The 18,171-nt window shown below is 43.2% G+C and overlaps 1 protein-coding gene across 2 annotated transcripts in view; it reads right to left on the reverse strand.

The window, feature by feature from the left end:
* STX10 (syntaxin 10) overlaps nt 1-18,171 on the reverse strand; it is a 610,467-nt gene that overhangs the window by 279,368 nt on the left and 312,928 nt on the right. For both annotated transcript variants that reach the window (XM_044084737.1, XM_044084736.1), the window contains one exon: nt 13,381-13,485. In XM_044084737.1, coding sequence (XP_043940672.1) covers nt 13,381-13,485 — 105 coding nt within the window. The remainder of the gene's footprint in view (nt 1-13,380; nt 13,486-18,171) is intronic.

Genomic DNA, 18,171 nt, shown 5'->3' on the forward strand with positions numbered 1-18,171 from the left:
TAGATTATGGCAGGCCCTGAAAGTGAAATTATTTAATTTCTTATTGCAGAGAGTTAATCCGTGTTTTCCAATTATGATGCACTTGGGAGTTTGACATTTTAAACACTAAACATTTATTTCTGTTTTCATCATGAACTTATGTAGTGGTGCTGTAAAATGGTAAGCAGCGACAGTCATTTATTTGAAAAAATTGCTAATGTTTTTTGATACAGCCTTTATTTTTTATCAGCTGTTTTAATTTTATTGTTATGGTAGAGGTAGGCGTTAAAAAAAGTGTTCATAATATAATCCTTTTTTCCAACAGATTTTTTATTTAATTTTTAATTCCTTCCGATTATTAGTCTATGATGAGTTTGACAGCATTTTAATTGAAGTTACCAAGCAACTTTTATTTCTGCTGTCTTTTTAGACCACGTATGAGCTGATGCTAGTGATGTAATTACAACACACTATCACTGACCAGAAAAAGTGCCCACTGGCAATGTTTTTAGACTGATTTCTTGCTTTTCTGTAAATTGTTGGTGGTTTTATCATTATAAGATGAGAAAGTAATTTTTTAATTTAATTCATAACCCAGAATCTGGCCAATGTTTCATTTTAGTGCTTGTGTGTACTTGGACATACTACTGAAGGGGTCATTGCGGGGAATGTTTCACTGTGGTTCTTGTGCATACTTGGAAGGGTTGAAGGGTTCTTGTGCATACTTGGAAAAAATGAAGGGGTCTCATGTACAATGTATCATTTGGACACTTGTGCACAGTTGGACATACTGCTGCAGGGGTCACGTGTCAAATGTTTCATTTTGGCTGTTGTGCATACTCTGAAGCGCTGCTGAAGGGGTTATCGATATTAATGTTGGTAAGGTTATTACTTGTTGAGTACTACCAGCATGCAGCTACCCTATATTTTTTGAAATTTCTCTTGGCTTTGTCAGTATTGTGTGGAATTTAGGTGGGAGGAGGGGCTCAGTGTTATACTACTTTACTGAATTACTCAGGTCTTCTAATGAGTCTGTGTTACATAACAGCTGCACAAGCTAATATAATGAACGGCTACTCAACAAGTTATGTGCAGCAATTATCACCTGTACCAGAGCATGAATAACTTTGCTGTAATGAAAGGCAGGTCATTATCACATTAGCAATACATCAGTTACAATATAGCACTGAGTCATTATCACTTTTCAGGTATAACTGTCAGCAGCTGTCACTCTTATTCACATAAGCAGAAGTCATCACATTGATGAATGCACAAGTAAGATTGTGTTTTTCTTTGCTTGGAGTCAGTGCAAGCCACCCCCCATTCTTCATTTTTTATTCATATTCCCCCCTTTCACTCCTTATGGCCATTGCCAAAAGGACACATGTAAATGGAAAAGGCAGAGCGCTGGCATTGCATGCAATCAGGAGTCATTGCTGCTACCAGCAGTCTGAGTAGGTAGCTAGCACCGGTATGGGACACTTCAGATGCCCACGAGCTGAAGCCCCACACCTGTCCTCGGCATATTAGTGGAGTGGCGGTCCTTACCCTGTTTTTTCTGTTGACATGTGCCCCTTCTGTGCCCCCGTGTCAGTCATTGTGTGTAATTTGGTGTTTTCACGGGTGGTTGGTTTGTACCTCTGCAGCATCATCATTACTTATGTACCTTATGAAAAGAATAACGCCCCTGTGGATAGGAGTGAAGATATGGATGGGCTAACCAAGTAATGCATATGATATACATACATATATATATATATATATATATACATATATATGTAGTCTTCCACTACATCTGTCAAACATCAGTAGTAATCTGTTGGCATTTTCTTTCCTGTGCAGGTTCGTCCACCTTCTGATAATGACATGGCTTCACGAGAAGGAGAACAGAGAGTGAGGGTATGTGGCCATTCCTACATTCACTGGGCTGCCACTCATGCTTCCGTAAGTGAAAACCACTACAACATGAGCTTCCCGACATCTAGTGTGAAGGTATACTGGATTGGCAAGAAGAGCTATGCATTGGAGTGGACTACTGCAGTTGTTGGAAGAGAAGTGTTCCATCTACCCTGAGCCTGACATTCTTGTGCTGCACATTGGAGGGAATGATGTCATCAGTCAACCACTAGGAAGGCTACAGATTCAATTCACAGGAATTTTTGAACACCTGCAGTCGGGGTGGCCACATTGTCATTTCGTGTGGTCTGACATAATTTCTCGCCAGATATGGAAAACAGCAAGCAGTCAACGGGCAGCGCACAAGGCCAGACATTTACAGAATAGGCTCATGCATGGCTTGATGTACAGGGTCGGTGGATCTACAATCTGCCAATGACAGCATCACCATACAAGATGTTCACCTGTTTAAAAGGGCATCACGTTGTTCTTGACTGACCTCCACAATGGCACGTGGAGAGCTATGCAGGAAAGGTAACATGAAGCTTGTGCCAAGAATGGGAAATGCCCATGACCAGTAAGACCAGTATGGTAAGAAACTCTATTATGAACTGTGTCCATGTAAAATACAATATTTTTCTGCATTTGGCAATTAAGTATGGTAAGCAGCTGGTGAAGATGCTGAGAAAGAACTTTTTCAGGACAGTGCTACCACGTACAATCGAATAGGTCAGTAACCATCCTGCAATACTTCTTTTTTTGTTATGCTTTTATCAGGCATCTGCAGAGTTTACATGAAAGGAAGGGCTTAGTAATACAGAACTTGATCTCTTACGTCCATTGCTGAATGGGCACATGTAAAGATAAAAGGCATAGGTAAGGCAGACTGCTGACACTGAAGGAGGTTGTGAGACTGTTGTGGTATCAGCTGTCTGAGTGGGTAGCCAGCACAGGTATCGGACAGATCAGGTGGCCTTGCATGCCACTGAAGTCCCATGCCTGTTCTGGGTTCATTAGTGGAGTGGCGGTCCTTACCTTGCTTTTTCTCTTTACATGTACCCATTCAGCAGTATATTGGCTACACCAAGAAGAACTGTGCCTGTAGGTTGTACACATGTACAGACTGCAAACTTTGTTTCAGACTTAGGTTATGGAAATTATGATTTTTTTCATATTTTTGGTAATAACTTTGCAAGGCAGCATCTCAATGTGCTAAGTAATACTTCATTTTGAAGACAGTATTCATATTTCCAACATGGTAAAAGAACTGTGTCTGTATGTCATACACATGAACAGATATCAAAGTTTGTTTGACTTAGGTTATGGAAATTATGTTTTTTTTCATATTTTGGTAATAACTTTGCAAGGCAGCATCTCAATGTGCTAAGTAATACTTCATTTTGAAGACATTATTCATATTTCCAACATGGTAAAAGAACTGTGTCTGTATGTCATACACATGAACAGATATCAAAGTTTGTTTGACTTAGGTTATGGAAATTATGATTTTTTTCATATTTTGGTAATAACTTTGCAAGGCAGCATCTCAATGTGCTAAGTAATACCTCATTTTGAAGACAGTATTCATAGTTCCAACATGGTAAAAGAACTGTGTCTGTATGTCATACACATGAACAGATATCAAAGTTTGTTTGACTTAGGTTATGGAAATTATGATTTTTTTTCATATTTTGGTAATAACTTTGCAAGGCAGCATCTCAATGTGCTAAGTAATACCTCATTTTGAAGACAGTATTCATAGTTCCAACATGGTAAAAGAACTGTGGCTGTATGTCATACACATATACAGATATCAGTTTGTTTATGACTTTGGTTATGGAAATTACATTTTTTTTCATATTTTGTTAATAACTTTGCAAGGGAACATGTCAGTGTGCCAAGTAATACCTCATTTGGAAGACAGTGTTACTCCTTACAACTGTGTCTGTGTACTGTACACATGTACAGTTATCACAGTTTGTCTAGTCTTGTAGGATTATGAAATTATACATTTCCAATACTTCTCATTATTATGCCCATATCTTTGCAAGGGAGTATGGTGATGACACAAATGATGCATAGTTTTGAAACCGACACTGAATCACACAACTTGTACACTGATATGTAGCCTCTGTCTGTTACAGATGATGAGATATTATGATTTATCAATTATGAGAAATAGTATATTAATCATATTTCAGTGAATATCTCGGAAAAGGAGCATCACACAGTAATGGTTAAGGTATCATTTTAAAGCTGACATTCAAACAAATTAAATACATATTTATGGGTCTACATGGTACACTGACCAATATATTGCACTTTGCTTTCCCAAAAATATAAAAAATATGCACATTATCATCATTCCTTGTCAAATATTTAATAATGAGTTTGATATGCACTATCAATATTTACACTGTTGGAAAGGTCAGTATCTGCTGAACAACTTTCACATTTACATTTTTAGTCTAGCTCTTATAGTTAAAGAGTTATGAACATTTGTTTTCTGTATGGTATTACAAATGGATTTTCTGAAAATGAGCTCAGGCTGCACTATTGTTCCTATGGTGGAATTAAGCAGGCAGCTTTTTCTGAGCTGCTCTGGAGTGAATGAGTTAAGAGAGGGTGAGAGAATAAAGGAGGATCAGTGTTGTATTCTGCAGAAATGGCTGAGGCATGGATTTTGATGGAGGAGAATGAAAGTCCACTGCTTAGCATCTCAGCTAGGTACTGTAAAATTTGAGGTAAATTCAGTATTCCAGGATTCTGACCCTTTTTCTGATTCCAGGCACAAAACCGTTTCCATTTTGCAGAGTAGGCTTTTCTAGTAGAAGGCCTTCTGGCCTCCAAAATGACATCCTACACCTCCTTGGAGAGTAGGGTCTGTTGTGAATTAAAGGAATCCTCCATGCGGCTAGATTGAGTGTTTTCAGCTGACTGTGAAGAGTTTTGAAGTTGTGCTGAGTCAGTAGAAGAGGCATTAGAGGCAGGATCCATGGTGGGGAATGCATCAGGCTTCTCAGGAGTGGGTACCAGTGTTGTCTTGGCCAGTCTGGAGCAATGAGAATCATCTTTGGTCTGTCTCCTCTGGCTTTTAATAGCACTTTGGGCAGCAGAGGAAGAGGTGGAAAGGCATAAACTGTCATTGTTGTCCAAATGAAAGAGAGTGCGTCCACTTTCCAGGCCTGTGGATGAAAGGTCCTTGAGCAGAATTTTGTCAATTGGTAATTTCTGTGAGTGGCAAAGAGATCTATGTCTGGCCTGCCCCATGCCTGAATTATCTTTGTAAAAACTTGAGGATGCAACTTCCATTCGTGTGGATCTGTCATATTTCTGCTCAGGTTGTCTGCCACCGTGTTTTCCTTGCCTGGCAGGAACTGTGCTTGAAGTTGGATTTGTAATTCCAGAGCCATGTTCCAAAGAGACATGGCTAGCCTGCAGAGGGGATATGAATGGGTTCCTCCCTGTTTGTTTATGTACCACATCACTGTGGTGTTGTCTGTCCTTATCAATAGCTGGCCTGGATGCAGTAGGTCTTTGAAAGCCATAATAGCATTTATTACTGCTAGCATTTCCTTTTGATTGATGTGTAGGTGCTTTTCTTTTTGTGACCATTTGCCCTGAATGCACCGATCTGTCATGTGCGCCCTGGCGTAGTCCAAGGCATCTGTTGTGATGACTTGATTTGCTTGAGGCTTGCAGAATGGGAGACCTATGTTTCCTTGGCATGCTTGAGCCCACCACAGAAATTCCTTTTGAAGACATGGAATCAGTGGTATAATTGTTTCCAAACTGTGGCTGTGTTGAGACCATAAGTTTTTTTAGGTACCACTGAAGTTTCCTCATACGCAGCTTTGCACATGGGATTAGCAGGATGCAAGATGCCATGAATCCCAGAGCCTGCAGGATTTTCCTTGCAGTCAGCCTGGTGAAGGTTGCCAGTTTTCTGAAGTATTGAGTTAGTAGCCCTCGTTTCTCTGGCGTGAGGTAGGCCATCTGGGTGTTTGTATTCAAGATGGCACCCAGGAAAATTATTCTTTGAGAGGGTATTAGTCTTGATTTCTTTTTGTTGACTGTGTATCCCAGAGAATTCAACAACATTATTACAAACGCCAGGTGTTTCAGAAGTATGTGTTTGCTGTCCGCTTGGATCAGGCAGTCGTCCAAATATGGGTATATTTGTATCCCTTGAAGTCTGCAGAAGGCAATTACTGATGCCAGGCATTTCATGAACACTCTGGGCGCAGTAGATAAGCCAAAGGGCAATGCAGAGAATTGATAATGGGTTGAACCTGCAAGAAATCTGAGGTATCTTCTGCAATCTTGTCTGATTGGGACATGCAGGTATGCCTCCTTGAGGTCCAATGTTACCAGCCAAGACTCCTTGCCCAGCATGGGAAGAAGCTGCTGTAATGTGAGCATCTTGAATTTTGGTACGAGTAAATATGTGTTTAGGATGGATAGGTCCAAAATAGGTCTCCAATCTTTGCCCTTCCTTGGTACCAGGAATAGTCTGGAATAAAAACCTTGACCCTGTTCTTGTGCAGGTACCTCTTGAATAGCTTTCATGTTTATGAGATCTGAAATTTGTTTTTGTGCCTCTGCCCTTTGATTGTGTGGCAGGTTTGGCATGCCTCTCATTTTTGGAAGGGTGTGAAAGTGGAATCTGTAGTCTTTGTCTATAATGTCCAGGATCCATTTGTCTTTTGTGACAATATGCCATTTTTTTGAAAATAATGCCAGTTTTCCACCTAAAGGTGCTGCCATTTGAGCCTTGCTTGGCATGCAAATGGGAAAGTCATTTGTTCTGCTTTCTGAATGGCTGTGAACTATCCTCACCACCTCTTGGTGTAGGTGCTTGCCATTGTTTGCCTCTGAATGATCCTTGAGATTGCCCTCTACCCCTCGGGCGCCTGTATCTACCTCTTTGAGGTCTGTCCGTGGCTGGAAAGGACCCATTTTTTGAAGGCCAATTTCTACTGAATCGTGGAGGTTTTACCTGTAGGAAATCTTTCACTGTTTGCATTGATTTTGCCTTTTCCTCCATTTTCTTTAATACCTCCTCAGCTTTAACACCAAACAATACATCTTTTTGAAGAGGTGCATCTAGTAATTTTGCTTTGGCATGATCTGGTAAGGTTTGCTCTTTGAGCCAAGCATGTCTACGTATGACTGATCCTGTAACAGCAGCTTTACATGAGGCCTCTAAAGCATCAAAACCACATTGCAAGGTATGTTTACCCACTTGCTCTGCACTATGCAACAAATCCTGCAACTCCTTCAAGTCTGTTTGTTCAGGTTGTGACATTTTGCTTTTCAACTGAGATAACAAAAACTGTTGATACTTTAACATATGGAACTGACAGTTTAATGCCCTCATGGTTAAGGTGGCCAAGGTGTATACCTTTTTCCCCCACCTTTTTAAAGCTCTGGAATCTCTCTCTGAAGGTAATGGATTTTTGGCAGTGGAGGCCTTAATTCCCTTGGGACCCTGTGAAATAGTTTCTGGGTCAGCCGCATGGCTTTTGTATAGGAATTGGTGTGAATCAGGAACCCGGTAATACCTGTCAGGCTTGACTGGAGCTGGAGGTAAAGAATCTGGGTTAAGGCTGGCCTCTGAATACACATCATCTAGTATGTCTAAGACATGAGGTATAGCCAGAGGCCTGTGCTGAGGAAGCAAGAGGAAATCCCTGAGCCTTTTCTTGGAGTCTGAGTACTCTTGGCCTTCCCAGTGGAAGTGCTCCCTCAAGGTATGCAAGGTTTCCCCAAAAGAGTAATCCTCAGGGGGGGAGACAGAGGGAATGGACTCCTCTGCATCAGAAACTTCAAAAGGGGAGTATGAATGTTCCTGATCCTCAGAATGTTCTGAAGTAATGGAGGCCTGGTCCGAGGAAGGGTATTCTTCCTCCACTCTGGGCCTTTTGTCCGAGGGGGGCTGAGAACCTCTGATAAGAGTAATCAAATCCTCAGCCATTTTGAGCATCTGCTTTTTAGGCATGGGGCCTTGAGAGGGGCCCTGTGGAGCTTGTCTTTTAGTATGCATGGCTGCTTTAGATTTAGTGAAAGCCTTAATGGAAAAAGAAGAAGGCCTGAAGACACCTTGAGAGGTGGCAGGCCTGTCTAAACTCTGAGTTTCCCCGCCAAGAGTGGCTTCAGTATCTGTAGTCGGGGTGTGGGCCGAAGAGCCTGCGACCTCGGGCACAGAAGACACCGCTATTGAAGTGTCATCGGTAGTCAGGGGCTGCGTAGGCGCCTCGCTGAGAACCGGAGCACCTGTAGTCGGCTTTAGCGTGGTGTCGGTAGAAGTCGCGGACCTCGTATGTCGGTCCTTATCTTTGCGTCTTTTACTCAAAACTGGAGTCGGAGTATCCGACGACATAATGTAATTAAACTTTTTGCCAAAATAGTGTTGGGCAAACTCCGCCCGATGCTTAATAGTGCGTCTGTTGAATGTAGCACAAAAACGACAGGCCGAGACGTCGTGGTCTGGGCCTAAGCAAGGAATGCAGAGGGAATGGAAATCCTTATGCGGTATTTGCTTCCCACATGAAATGCAATTATTAACTTTGTCTGACATCGGTCTGAGGCAAGAAAAGTTTCCCCAACGGGGTACTTAGCTTTAAGAAGTCTTCAGTTGCAAAATATTCGTAATCTCAGGAGCTGGCCGACCGGCACTTGCGAACTGCTTCTGCTTCGGGCACGGCGTGGCAAGAAAGACGGAAGAAAATGGCGTCAGCTGGTTCTTTTATACCCCTGTCGCACTGACGTCAGGGGAGAAGCGACGACATCAGACGCCGGACCTAGACTTTGGAATTCGGCCGACCATGGACCCGCCTGACGGCAGGAAAACGCATCTGTTACGACTGCAGCTGTATGCACGATGAACATCTGATAATGGGAGTAGCCTGCTTTGAAGCGGAGGTATCTTCTGCAAGATTCCCTGAATGCGATATGCATGTAAGCCTCTTTTAAATCAAGAGTTGCCAACCAGGCATCTTTGCCTAGCATAGAAAGTAACTGGTGAAGAGTCAGCATCTTGAATTTTGGAATGTCCAGAAAGGTGTTTAGAGTAGACAGGTCCAGAATTGGATGCCATGATTTGTCTTTTCTGGGTACCAGGAAAAGTCTGGAATAGAAACCTTGTCCCTTTTCCTCTTCTGGTACAAGTTGAATAATCCCCATGTTTAAGAGGGAAAGTACTTGTTTCTGGGCCTCTGTCCACTGATTTGGGGGAGGGTCTGGCCATCCGTTTTGAGTTGGCAACGTGTGGAAATGAAATCTGTGGGATACTAGATTTAAAACCCATTTGTCCTGGGTTATAAGTTGCCAGTCTTTTGCATGAAGAGCCAGTTTTACCCCCAAAGGGGCGGCTAAAAGGTAAGTGCTTGGTAATTCTAGAGGAAAGTCATTGTGACTGCTTACCATGGGGAGGTGTCTTGATGTTTCCAGATTTGGAAGAGGAGGCACCCCATTGCTTAGTTCTGAAAGTCCACTGGGACTGAAACCTGGTGCTTTTGGAATGTCTGGGTTTGACTAGAGTGGCTCTGGAAGGAACTGGAAAGGACCAGTTCTTAGTAGGCAAGTGCCTACTAAATCTTGGAGGTTGTACTTGTAAAAAATCTTTCACAGTTTGCATAGATTTAGCTTTATTTTCCATCTTTTTTTAGAACTTCTTCAGCCTTATTACCAAAGAGACGGTCCTGTTGCAAAGGAGCATCCAACAAATTTGCTTTAACATGATCAGGCAGAGATTGCTCTTTGAGCCAAGCATGCCTTCTAAGCACAGACCCAGTTACAGCAGCCCTGCAAGAGGCCTCCAAAGAATCAAAACCACATTGCAAAGTATGTTTTCCAACTTGTTCAGCTGAATGCAATAAATCCTGTAAATCTTTATTTTCCAAACAGTCAGAAATCAACATCGTTTTCTGTTTAAGCAGTCCCATGATATGCTGCTGATATTTTAGCATATGGAATTGACAGCTTAAAGCCCGGATTGCCAAGGTTGCATAAGTATAAATCTTCTTACCCCATCTATCCAGCGCCCTGGAATCTCTATCAGAAGGGGTAGAATTTTTAGCAGTAGAAGCCTTAATGCCCTTGTGGCCCTGAGAAATGGTTTCAGGATCCGCCACAGGATTTCTGAAAAGGAATTTGTGGGAGTCAGGAACCCTGTAGTATCTGTCTGGCTTATAAGGGGCTGGAGGCAGAGAATCAGGAGCCATACTAAATTCTGAAAACACATCAACAATGTCTAGAACAGGAGGTATAGCCAAAGGCCTATGCTGAGAAAGAAGAAGGAAATCCCTAAGCCTCTTTTTAGATTCAGAAAAATCCTGACTTTCCCAGTGGAAATGTTCCTTTAAGGTATGTAAAGTTTCCCCAAAAGAAAAATCCTCAGGGGGGAGAAGCAGAAGTAATGGAATCCTCTGCATCAGAGTCCTCATAAGTAGGTATAGACAAATGCTGGTCATTAGAAGAGTCAGAGGAAATAGAGTCCTGTTCAGAAGATTCATAGTCAATTTCAGCCCTAGGCCTCTTTGAAGGCGGGGGGGGGGGGGGTTGACTACCCCTGATTAGGGTAATTAAATCTTCAGCCATTTTGATCATTTGTTTTTTAGGCATAGGGGCCTGCACATGTGGCCTGGGTGTCGGTTTTTTAGACACAGATCGAGATTTTGGCCTTAATATTGAAGATGGTGTCAGTTTAATATACAAATCTGTAGGCCTGAATACACCCTTAGAAGCCGGTGCCTGCACAGTGGCTTCGGACCGATCCAAGGTAGAAACATCTGCGGGTTTCATAACTGAATCATTTCGCGGCATACCGGACTCTGAATGGGTCACAGTGGAGGCCTGCGAATCAGAAGTAGTGGTTATCAGGGACTGCGAAAGCACCTCGCTGAGTACCGGCGAACTGGCGACTGGCTTAGGATAAGAGTCATCGGCAGTTTTGGACCTCAACGGCCTCTCTGTCTTTTTCCTTGAGTTTTTCGGTATTCCGGTAGTCGGATTGCTAACAGATGTCATTTCTGGATAATTAAACAGTCATCCAAAATATTTAGAAGCAATAATGTACCGATGACGGATAGTGAGCCGATTAAATAAAGCACAGAACTGGCAACAAGGTACGTCGTGGTCAGGGCCTGGGCAAGGAATACAGTACAAATGGAAATCCTTATGAGGTATTTGCTTCCCACAAGTAATACAATTATTAACTTTTACTGACGTCGGTAAGGAGTAAGAAAAAGTTTCCCCAACGGGGTACTTAGCTTTTTTGTTGAAGACTTCTGTTCTGAAACTCGAAAACGAAAATTTCAGGAGTTGGCCGACCGGCACTTGTGAACTGCTTCTGCTTCGGGCACCGCGCGGCAAGAAAGACTGATGTAATGGCGGTGGCTGCATGTTTTATACCACTGACATCATGGAGGAAGGGACAGCAACCAATGCAGGACCCAAGACTTTGTTAATCAGGCTGACTGAGGGCAACCTCCCAGCAGATTACCCAAATGTAATGACTGCAACAGTGAAACACGAAGAACATCTAAGACTGTGCCAGCAGATGCCTCTCTTACACCCGACATCCAGACATTAGTCTTTGCAAGTCCATCAGGCTATTCATGGGTTTCTGCATGGCAGGAAGAACCAAGAATCACTGGCTATGAAGTATATCAGCAAATCAACAGCATTCAGTAATCTATGTGATGGGTGAAGTGGGGAAGGGCAGCTTCAAGGTAACATCAATCAGCCACACTAGTTAGACCAAAAGTCGTCGTCTTGCTGTATTTTTATACAGGTAAGTAAGATGCACGTGCATCATCACACCAAGGAAAGAGCACAAAAAGACTCAGCGCAGAGCCTTGCAGAGACGCAGTGCAAAAGGGAGCAAATGCCAGACAAACTTCGTGGGCACTGGTTCGGACCATCACTACGTGGTCATGTCCAAAGAACTAATTCTGGCAATGCAGTACCTTCAAGGGTCACAGTCAAGACTGACTGCTTATGAATGAATACACGGTGGAGAAATGTAGTCACTCATCTGTGTGCTGGTAATAAAGACATAAGGGTTATGCCATAAGTGGGGTGGCACTAATGAAGGTTTTTGCCTACACAGGTGTGGTTATATCAGGTAGAAAGGATACCACAGGAAGGTACAGCCAAGGGGTCCTGAAATAATAAAGCCTCACTGGTCATTCAGAGTTCTAACAGGAAGAATTAACGTTCATGGAGAGCCTGCTGAAAAACGAGTGTGCCAACTGATAGTATAAGAGACAAGGGAAAAAGTTGCATTCCAGTGCTAGTTTTTTCATTCATTAAAGTAACTACAACATTCTCATTCATAGACACACACACACACACACACACACACACACACACACACACACACACACACACACACCCACGAAATAATATAGGAGCCAAAGTTTTCTTTTCCCTGACTGCACATTACATTAAAAATAGAATAAAATAAAAATGCAAATTATTTTTATGGACTAATTTTATTTATTTTTGTCACAGAGAAGGTGTTATTGTGTGTGTGTGTGTGTGTGTGTGTGTGTGTGTTGAATACACTACAGGAATCATCTGTTCAATTGTTATACAACTGTTAGATTTTGGATACAAAACACTTCTGCCAACAATTACATATCAAAAACAGCTTAGAAACATCAGATGAAGGAACTATTTTACATCAGAAATATAAGAAATAAGATTTGCTATTAATAACGTAACTGCGTAACAACTTAAGAAATAGTCCATGTTCTAAGTGAAATAATGCCCTGCAGGGCTGATGTTCCATTATTACCCCTGTGTGACTCATTATTTCCCTATAATACCCAGGCTTTCAGGTATTAGTGCTTGCTTAACTGCAACTGCCCGTTTATTCTGCCCTTCGTACAACTCTAAATGCTTGCATGAAGGGCAGTGTTACTGCAGGACTATTTCTATGTATACATTGTCAAGGAACTTCTTATCCAGTGGCCAGGGTTTCATTACATATGACTGGGCAATGTGGTCTTACATACTGATGACTACAGCATCGACTCCATGCCTGGGGAATATATTGATTCTCAATTTGGGGATTACAGGCTACAGCACAATATTTTATTTGTATTTTATGGAATAAAGATAACGATTCATTAATTATACAAATCATTATTCCTTTCTCTCACAACATTACTGCGTTATGCCTTTTGTACAGTAGTGTAAACTAAGAAGACCATTTACTGCATGCCAGCATTTTACTTTGCTTCACAACACTGCTGCATTTCCTCAGTAAGATTCTTAACCTTTTTATTTTAACTTTAAAAAGTAGGTACTATGCATGACATTCACAGAACTCAAAGCTTTGACAGTAAAGTCACGAGTACTCCTGCTTCTTCTGGATCATTTTTTTCCAGGTTTTCCATATTTTTTTTACTTGTCTCCCTACTCTTTTTGGACATCGTCGTGAAGCACCAGTGTAAATTAAAGTGTATCGCAGCTAACTTAAACAGTGTCACTCACCCGTTGTTGTGCTTGCTGGTCCTCTATGTACCTCGAATTTGCACCAATCAGGTCACGATCCAAACGACTGTATCGGTCAGCATACTGATGTCCATCTGTACCCACCTATTAAAACAGGCAATCAGTCTGTATTCCACAGTCCAATACAAAAGGTAGCAGTGAATGGTCATAATACAACTCATGTAAAACAAGCTTTCTCTGCAATTACACAAATGTTATACTCTGCAGAAACTCTCCAAATGTAAAATGCCAACAGCAGTCACATTTGTTCCATTTATCTTTCTTTCCTCCTTCGAAGTCTGTTCTATGTATCAATTCACCAGTAGCTATGTCTTCTCTAGTCATGTTGGGAGAGAATGACCTCTTTGCCTCTCTCTCTCTCATCACTGCTACCTGCAACTATCAAGCCTTCCTTCATGAAATACCCACAGTTGAGAACTTCCTCTTCTGAGGAAATAGAAAGTTATATGTCTTACCATAAAGTACAATTGTGTACACTTACCATAAATGTAGATGTTAGATTATATTCACTGTTGCAGTCATCACACTTGGGTTATCCTGCCTGGGGTATCCCTCAGTCGTCCCAAATACCAGAGGCTTAGTATTTCTACGTTGGTTGCTGTCGCTTCATGACTGATGTCAGGTCGTCACTGGTATAAAACAGGCAGCCGACGCCATTACATCAGTTTTTCTTGCCCCAAATGTCAGGAGCCCCCAAACAGGGAGCTAAGTTATGGTGGAAAAACACCACCAGTAAAAAGTAAATTCCAATAGCCCTGTAAGGAGTGAGGAAGAGAGAGAGAGAGAGAGAGAGAGAGAGAGACAAGGGGACTGGAGGGAGGGAAACCAGGACTGCAACAGTGAATACACACTAACATCTACATTTATGGTAAGTGTACACAGCTGTACTATGCTCTTTGTGTTTCACTGCTGCAGTCATCACACTTGGGTGGATTCCCAAAGCTGAGAAAATGGGTGGAGGCAATCAAGAAGAGTTGGGGCTGCTAGTATGCCCTGCAGGACTGCAGCTGCAAAGCCCGGCCTGGATTTGGAAAAGATAAGCAGGTGGTAATGCTTGGTGAAGGTATGAACAGAGTTCCAAGTTGCAGCTTCCAGAATGTCCCTGGTAGGGACTCCTCTGAGAAAGGCTGTAGAGATTGAAGTTGCCCTAGTGGAATGTGTTCTGACCTCCAGAGGGGGTGGTTTCCCATGGTGCTTGTAACAGAAATGGATGCAGTGTGCTATCCATTTGGAGATGGTTTGTTTTGCTATGGCCTTGCCCTCTGCCCCTGTTGCAAAGCTGACTAGTAACTGGTCAGACTTCCTAAAGGGCTTAAGACCTATCAAGGTAGAATCTGAGCTGCCTGTGCACATCTAAAGAGTGCAGGATCCTTCCCCCCTTATTTTGAGGATTAGGGAAAAAGGTGGGCAAATGGATAGATTGGTTGAGAACCACACTGGACACCACTTTAGGCATGAAAGTAGGGTTAGTCCTGAGGGAGACCCTGTCAGCATGAAAAATGATGAAGGGTTCCACAGCCATACGTGACTGTAGCTCAGACACTCTTCTAGCTGAAGTGATGGCCAGAAGCAAGGCTGTTTTCCAAGAGAGGAATTTTAACTCTGCTGATGATGCAGGCTCAAATGGGAAGCGTGAGCTTTTCCAGTACAAAGTTAAGGTCCCAAGCAGGGGTATGGGCTCCTCTTGGTGGTCTTAAGTTGTTGGCCCCTCTCAGGAACTGCTTGATGAGAGGGTGTGAGAGGAGAGGAGGCTCAGTGCTGTAATAAGCATAGATGGCAGAGGCATGGATCTTAATGGAGGAGAAGGACAGGCCCCTGTGGAGTAGGTGTACTAGGTAATCCAGGATGAGAGGTAAGGAGGGCTGTGCTTCATCTGCTCCTTTAGTCTGGATCCAGGAACAATACCTTTTCTACTTGTCAGCAAAGCATTTTCTAGTACTGGGTCGTCTGGCTTCACGTATGACATCCAGTACCTGCTTGCTTAGGCTGGCCACTGGAGGAGAAGTCAAGGAATAAGCCAGACTGCAAGGTTCAGGGTCTGCAATAGTGAATGCAAGAACTGTCCCTCCTGCTGAGTCAGGAGAGCTGGGATCTGGCAGAGGTGCCATGGAGGCAACAGTGACAGACTGCGCAGTAGTGGGTACCAGTGTTGGCATGACCAGTCTGGGCAATCAGGATTGCCCTTGGTCTTTCCTCCCTTACCTTGAGTAATACTTTGGTCAGAAGAGGTAGAGGGGGAAAAGCATAGATTGAGAGGTTTGTCCACTGGAAGGATAGGGCATCCACTTTCCAGGCCTTGCTGTGAGGTTCCCTGGTGCAGAATTTGCTGAGCTGGTGGTTGTAGGGGGAGGCAAGTAGGTCCACCTTCGGGGTACCCCATTTCTGGGTTACAAGGCTGAAGGTGTTGTGGTTTAATTGACACATGTGGGTCTAGGAGATTTCTGCTTAAGTTGTCTGTCAGAGAGTTTTGGTTGCCTAGCAGGAATTGAGCTTGCAGGTGAATATGCATGGCTGAGGCCGTGTTCCAGAGGGTCATGGCTAGCCTGCAAAGTGGGCAAGAGTGGGTTTTCCCCTGCTTGTTGATGTACCATATCACTGCGGTGTTGTCGAGTTTTGATTAGTAGAGGCCCCGGACAAAGTAGGAATCTGAAAGCTGTCAGAGCATGCTGAACAGCTAGCATCTCTTTTTGGTTGATGTGCAGATGAATTTGATTTGTGCTCCAGTGGCCCTGAATGCATCTGCCATCCAGATGTGCACCCCAGGCATAGTCTTATGCGTCTGTGGTTAGGGTCTGGGCGGTGTGGGGTTGTGTAAAGAGAAGCCCCTTGTTGTGGTTGCATGCTGCTGCCCACCAAAGGAACTCTTTCCTTAGTCCAGGTATCATAGGTAAGATAGTTTCCAGGTCCTGAGAATGTTGGTACCAAAGACTTTTTAAGTACCACTGAAGTTTCCCCATATGCAGTCTGGCATATGGAATTAGTAGAATGCAGGAGGCCATGAAACCTAGAGCTTGCAGGATTTTAATTGTGGATAGCTGGGTTCTAGTGGCCATTTGAGAGCAGTAGCCTGTCAGATAGGCTTGTTTTTCTGGAGTAAGGAATGCCAGCTGGGATGCCGTGTCCAAGCTTGCTCCCAGGAATACAATTTTTTGACTGGGGACTAGTTTGGATTTCTTTTTGTTGATAGTGTACCCCAGGAAGGTTAGAAGGTCCTTTACAAATGTCAGGTGCTGCAACAGCTCTTCCTGACTATCTGCCTGAATCAGGCAATCGTCCAAGTAGGGGTAAATTTGAATATTTCTCTGTCTGCGATAGGCAATGGCTGGAGCCAGGCATTTTGTGAAAACTCTGGGAGCAGTGGATAAGCCAAAGGAAAGTGCAGAGAACTGATAATGCAGAGATCCTGCCCTGAAACGTAGATATTTCCTGCAGGAGTCCCTGATTGGGATGTGCAGACAAGCCTCTTTTAGGTCTAGGGTGGCTAACCAGGCATCTTTGGGCAGCATAAGGAGAAGCTGCTGTAGGGTGAGCATTCTGAATTTTGGTACCACCAGGAAGGTGTTTAGAATGGACAGATCTAGGATTGGGCCCCAGGTGCCCTCTTTTCTGGGTACGAGGAAAAATCTGGAATAAAAACCTTGGCCTATCTGTTCTGCAGGAACAAGCTGAATTGCCCTTATGGGGAGCAAGGATTAAACTTGGTTTGTGCCTCTGCCCACTGGTTTGGAGGAAGGTCGGGGTACCCTTTTGGGGTTGGCAGCATGTGGAAATAAAATTTGTACCCTTGGGATACTATGTTGAGAATCCATCGACTGCTGGTGATGGAGGTCCAGTTTTTTGCATGCTGAGCATGTTTTCCTACTAGAGGCACAAGCAATTGGGCAGAGGTGAGCGGTGGAGTTGAGAAGTCATTGTGAATTCTTTCCATAAGGGGGTGGCTTGGCACTCCCTGTTTTAGAAGTGGAAGTACTCCACTACTTAGATCTCTGCACACCCTGAGACTGTAGTCTGGGGGGGTCTGTTTCCCCTTAGTCTAGTTTGAGGTGGCCTTGAGGGGGATGAAAAGGACCAATGTTTTGAGGGGCAATGCCTACTGAATCTTGGAGACTGCATATGCAAAAAATCTTGGACTGTCTTCATAGACTTAGCTTTTTCTTCCATCTTTTTTAAAACCTCTTCTGCTTTGGTGCCAAACAAATTTTCCTTGTTCAGAGGTGCGTCCAATAACTTTGATTTGACATGGTCTGGCAAGGTCTGCTCCTTAAGCCAGGCATGCTTCTAAGTATAGAACCTGTGACCGCTGCCCTGCAAGATGCTTCTAGGGTGTCAAATCCACATTGCAGGGTATGCTTGCTGACTTGGCTTGCAGAATGCATAAGCTCCTGTAATTCTTTATTTTCTGCATAGTCAGGGAAGATGTCTCATTTTTGCATAATAAGTTCCATAGTATGTTGCTGGTATTTCAGCATGTGTAACTGTCAATTTAGTGCTCTAACGGCAAGAGTTGCAGAGGTGTATACTTTTTACCCCATCCGTCTAAAGCTCGGGAATCCCTGCCTGAAGGGGTAGGATTCTTAGTTGTAGTTGCTTTTATTCCTTTAGGTCCTTGGGAGATTACCTCTGGGCCAGCAGAAGGATTTTTGAAAAGAAATTTGTGTGAGTCAGGGACTCTGTAGTACCTGTCAGGTTTCCTGGGAGCAGGGGGTAAAGTATCACGAGTTAGAGACTGGATTCCATAAAGACATCATTCACAACATCCAGAACAGGTGG

The sequence above is a fragment of the Protopterus annectens genome, chromosome 9.part0, assembly GCF_019279795.1.
Source record: "Protopterus annectens isolate FY-2018-M chromosome 9.part0, PAN1.0, whole genome shotgun sequence".
NCBI classification, from domain to species: domain Eukaryota; kingdom Metazoa; phylum Chordata; order Ceratodontiformes; family Protopteridae; genus Protopterus; species Protopterus annectens.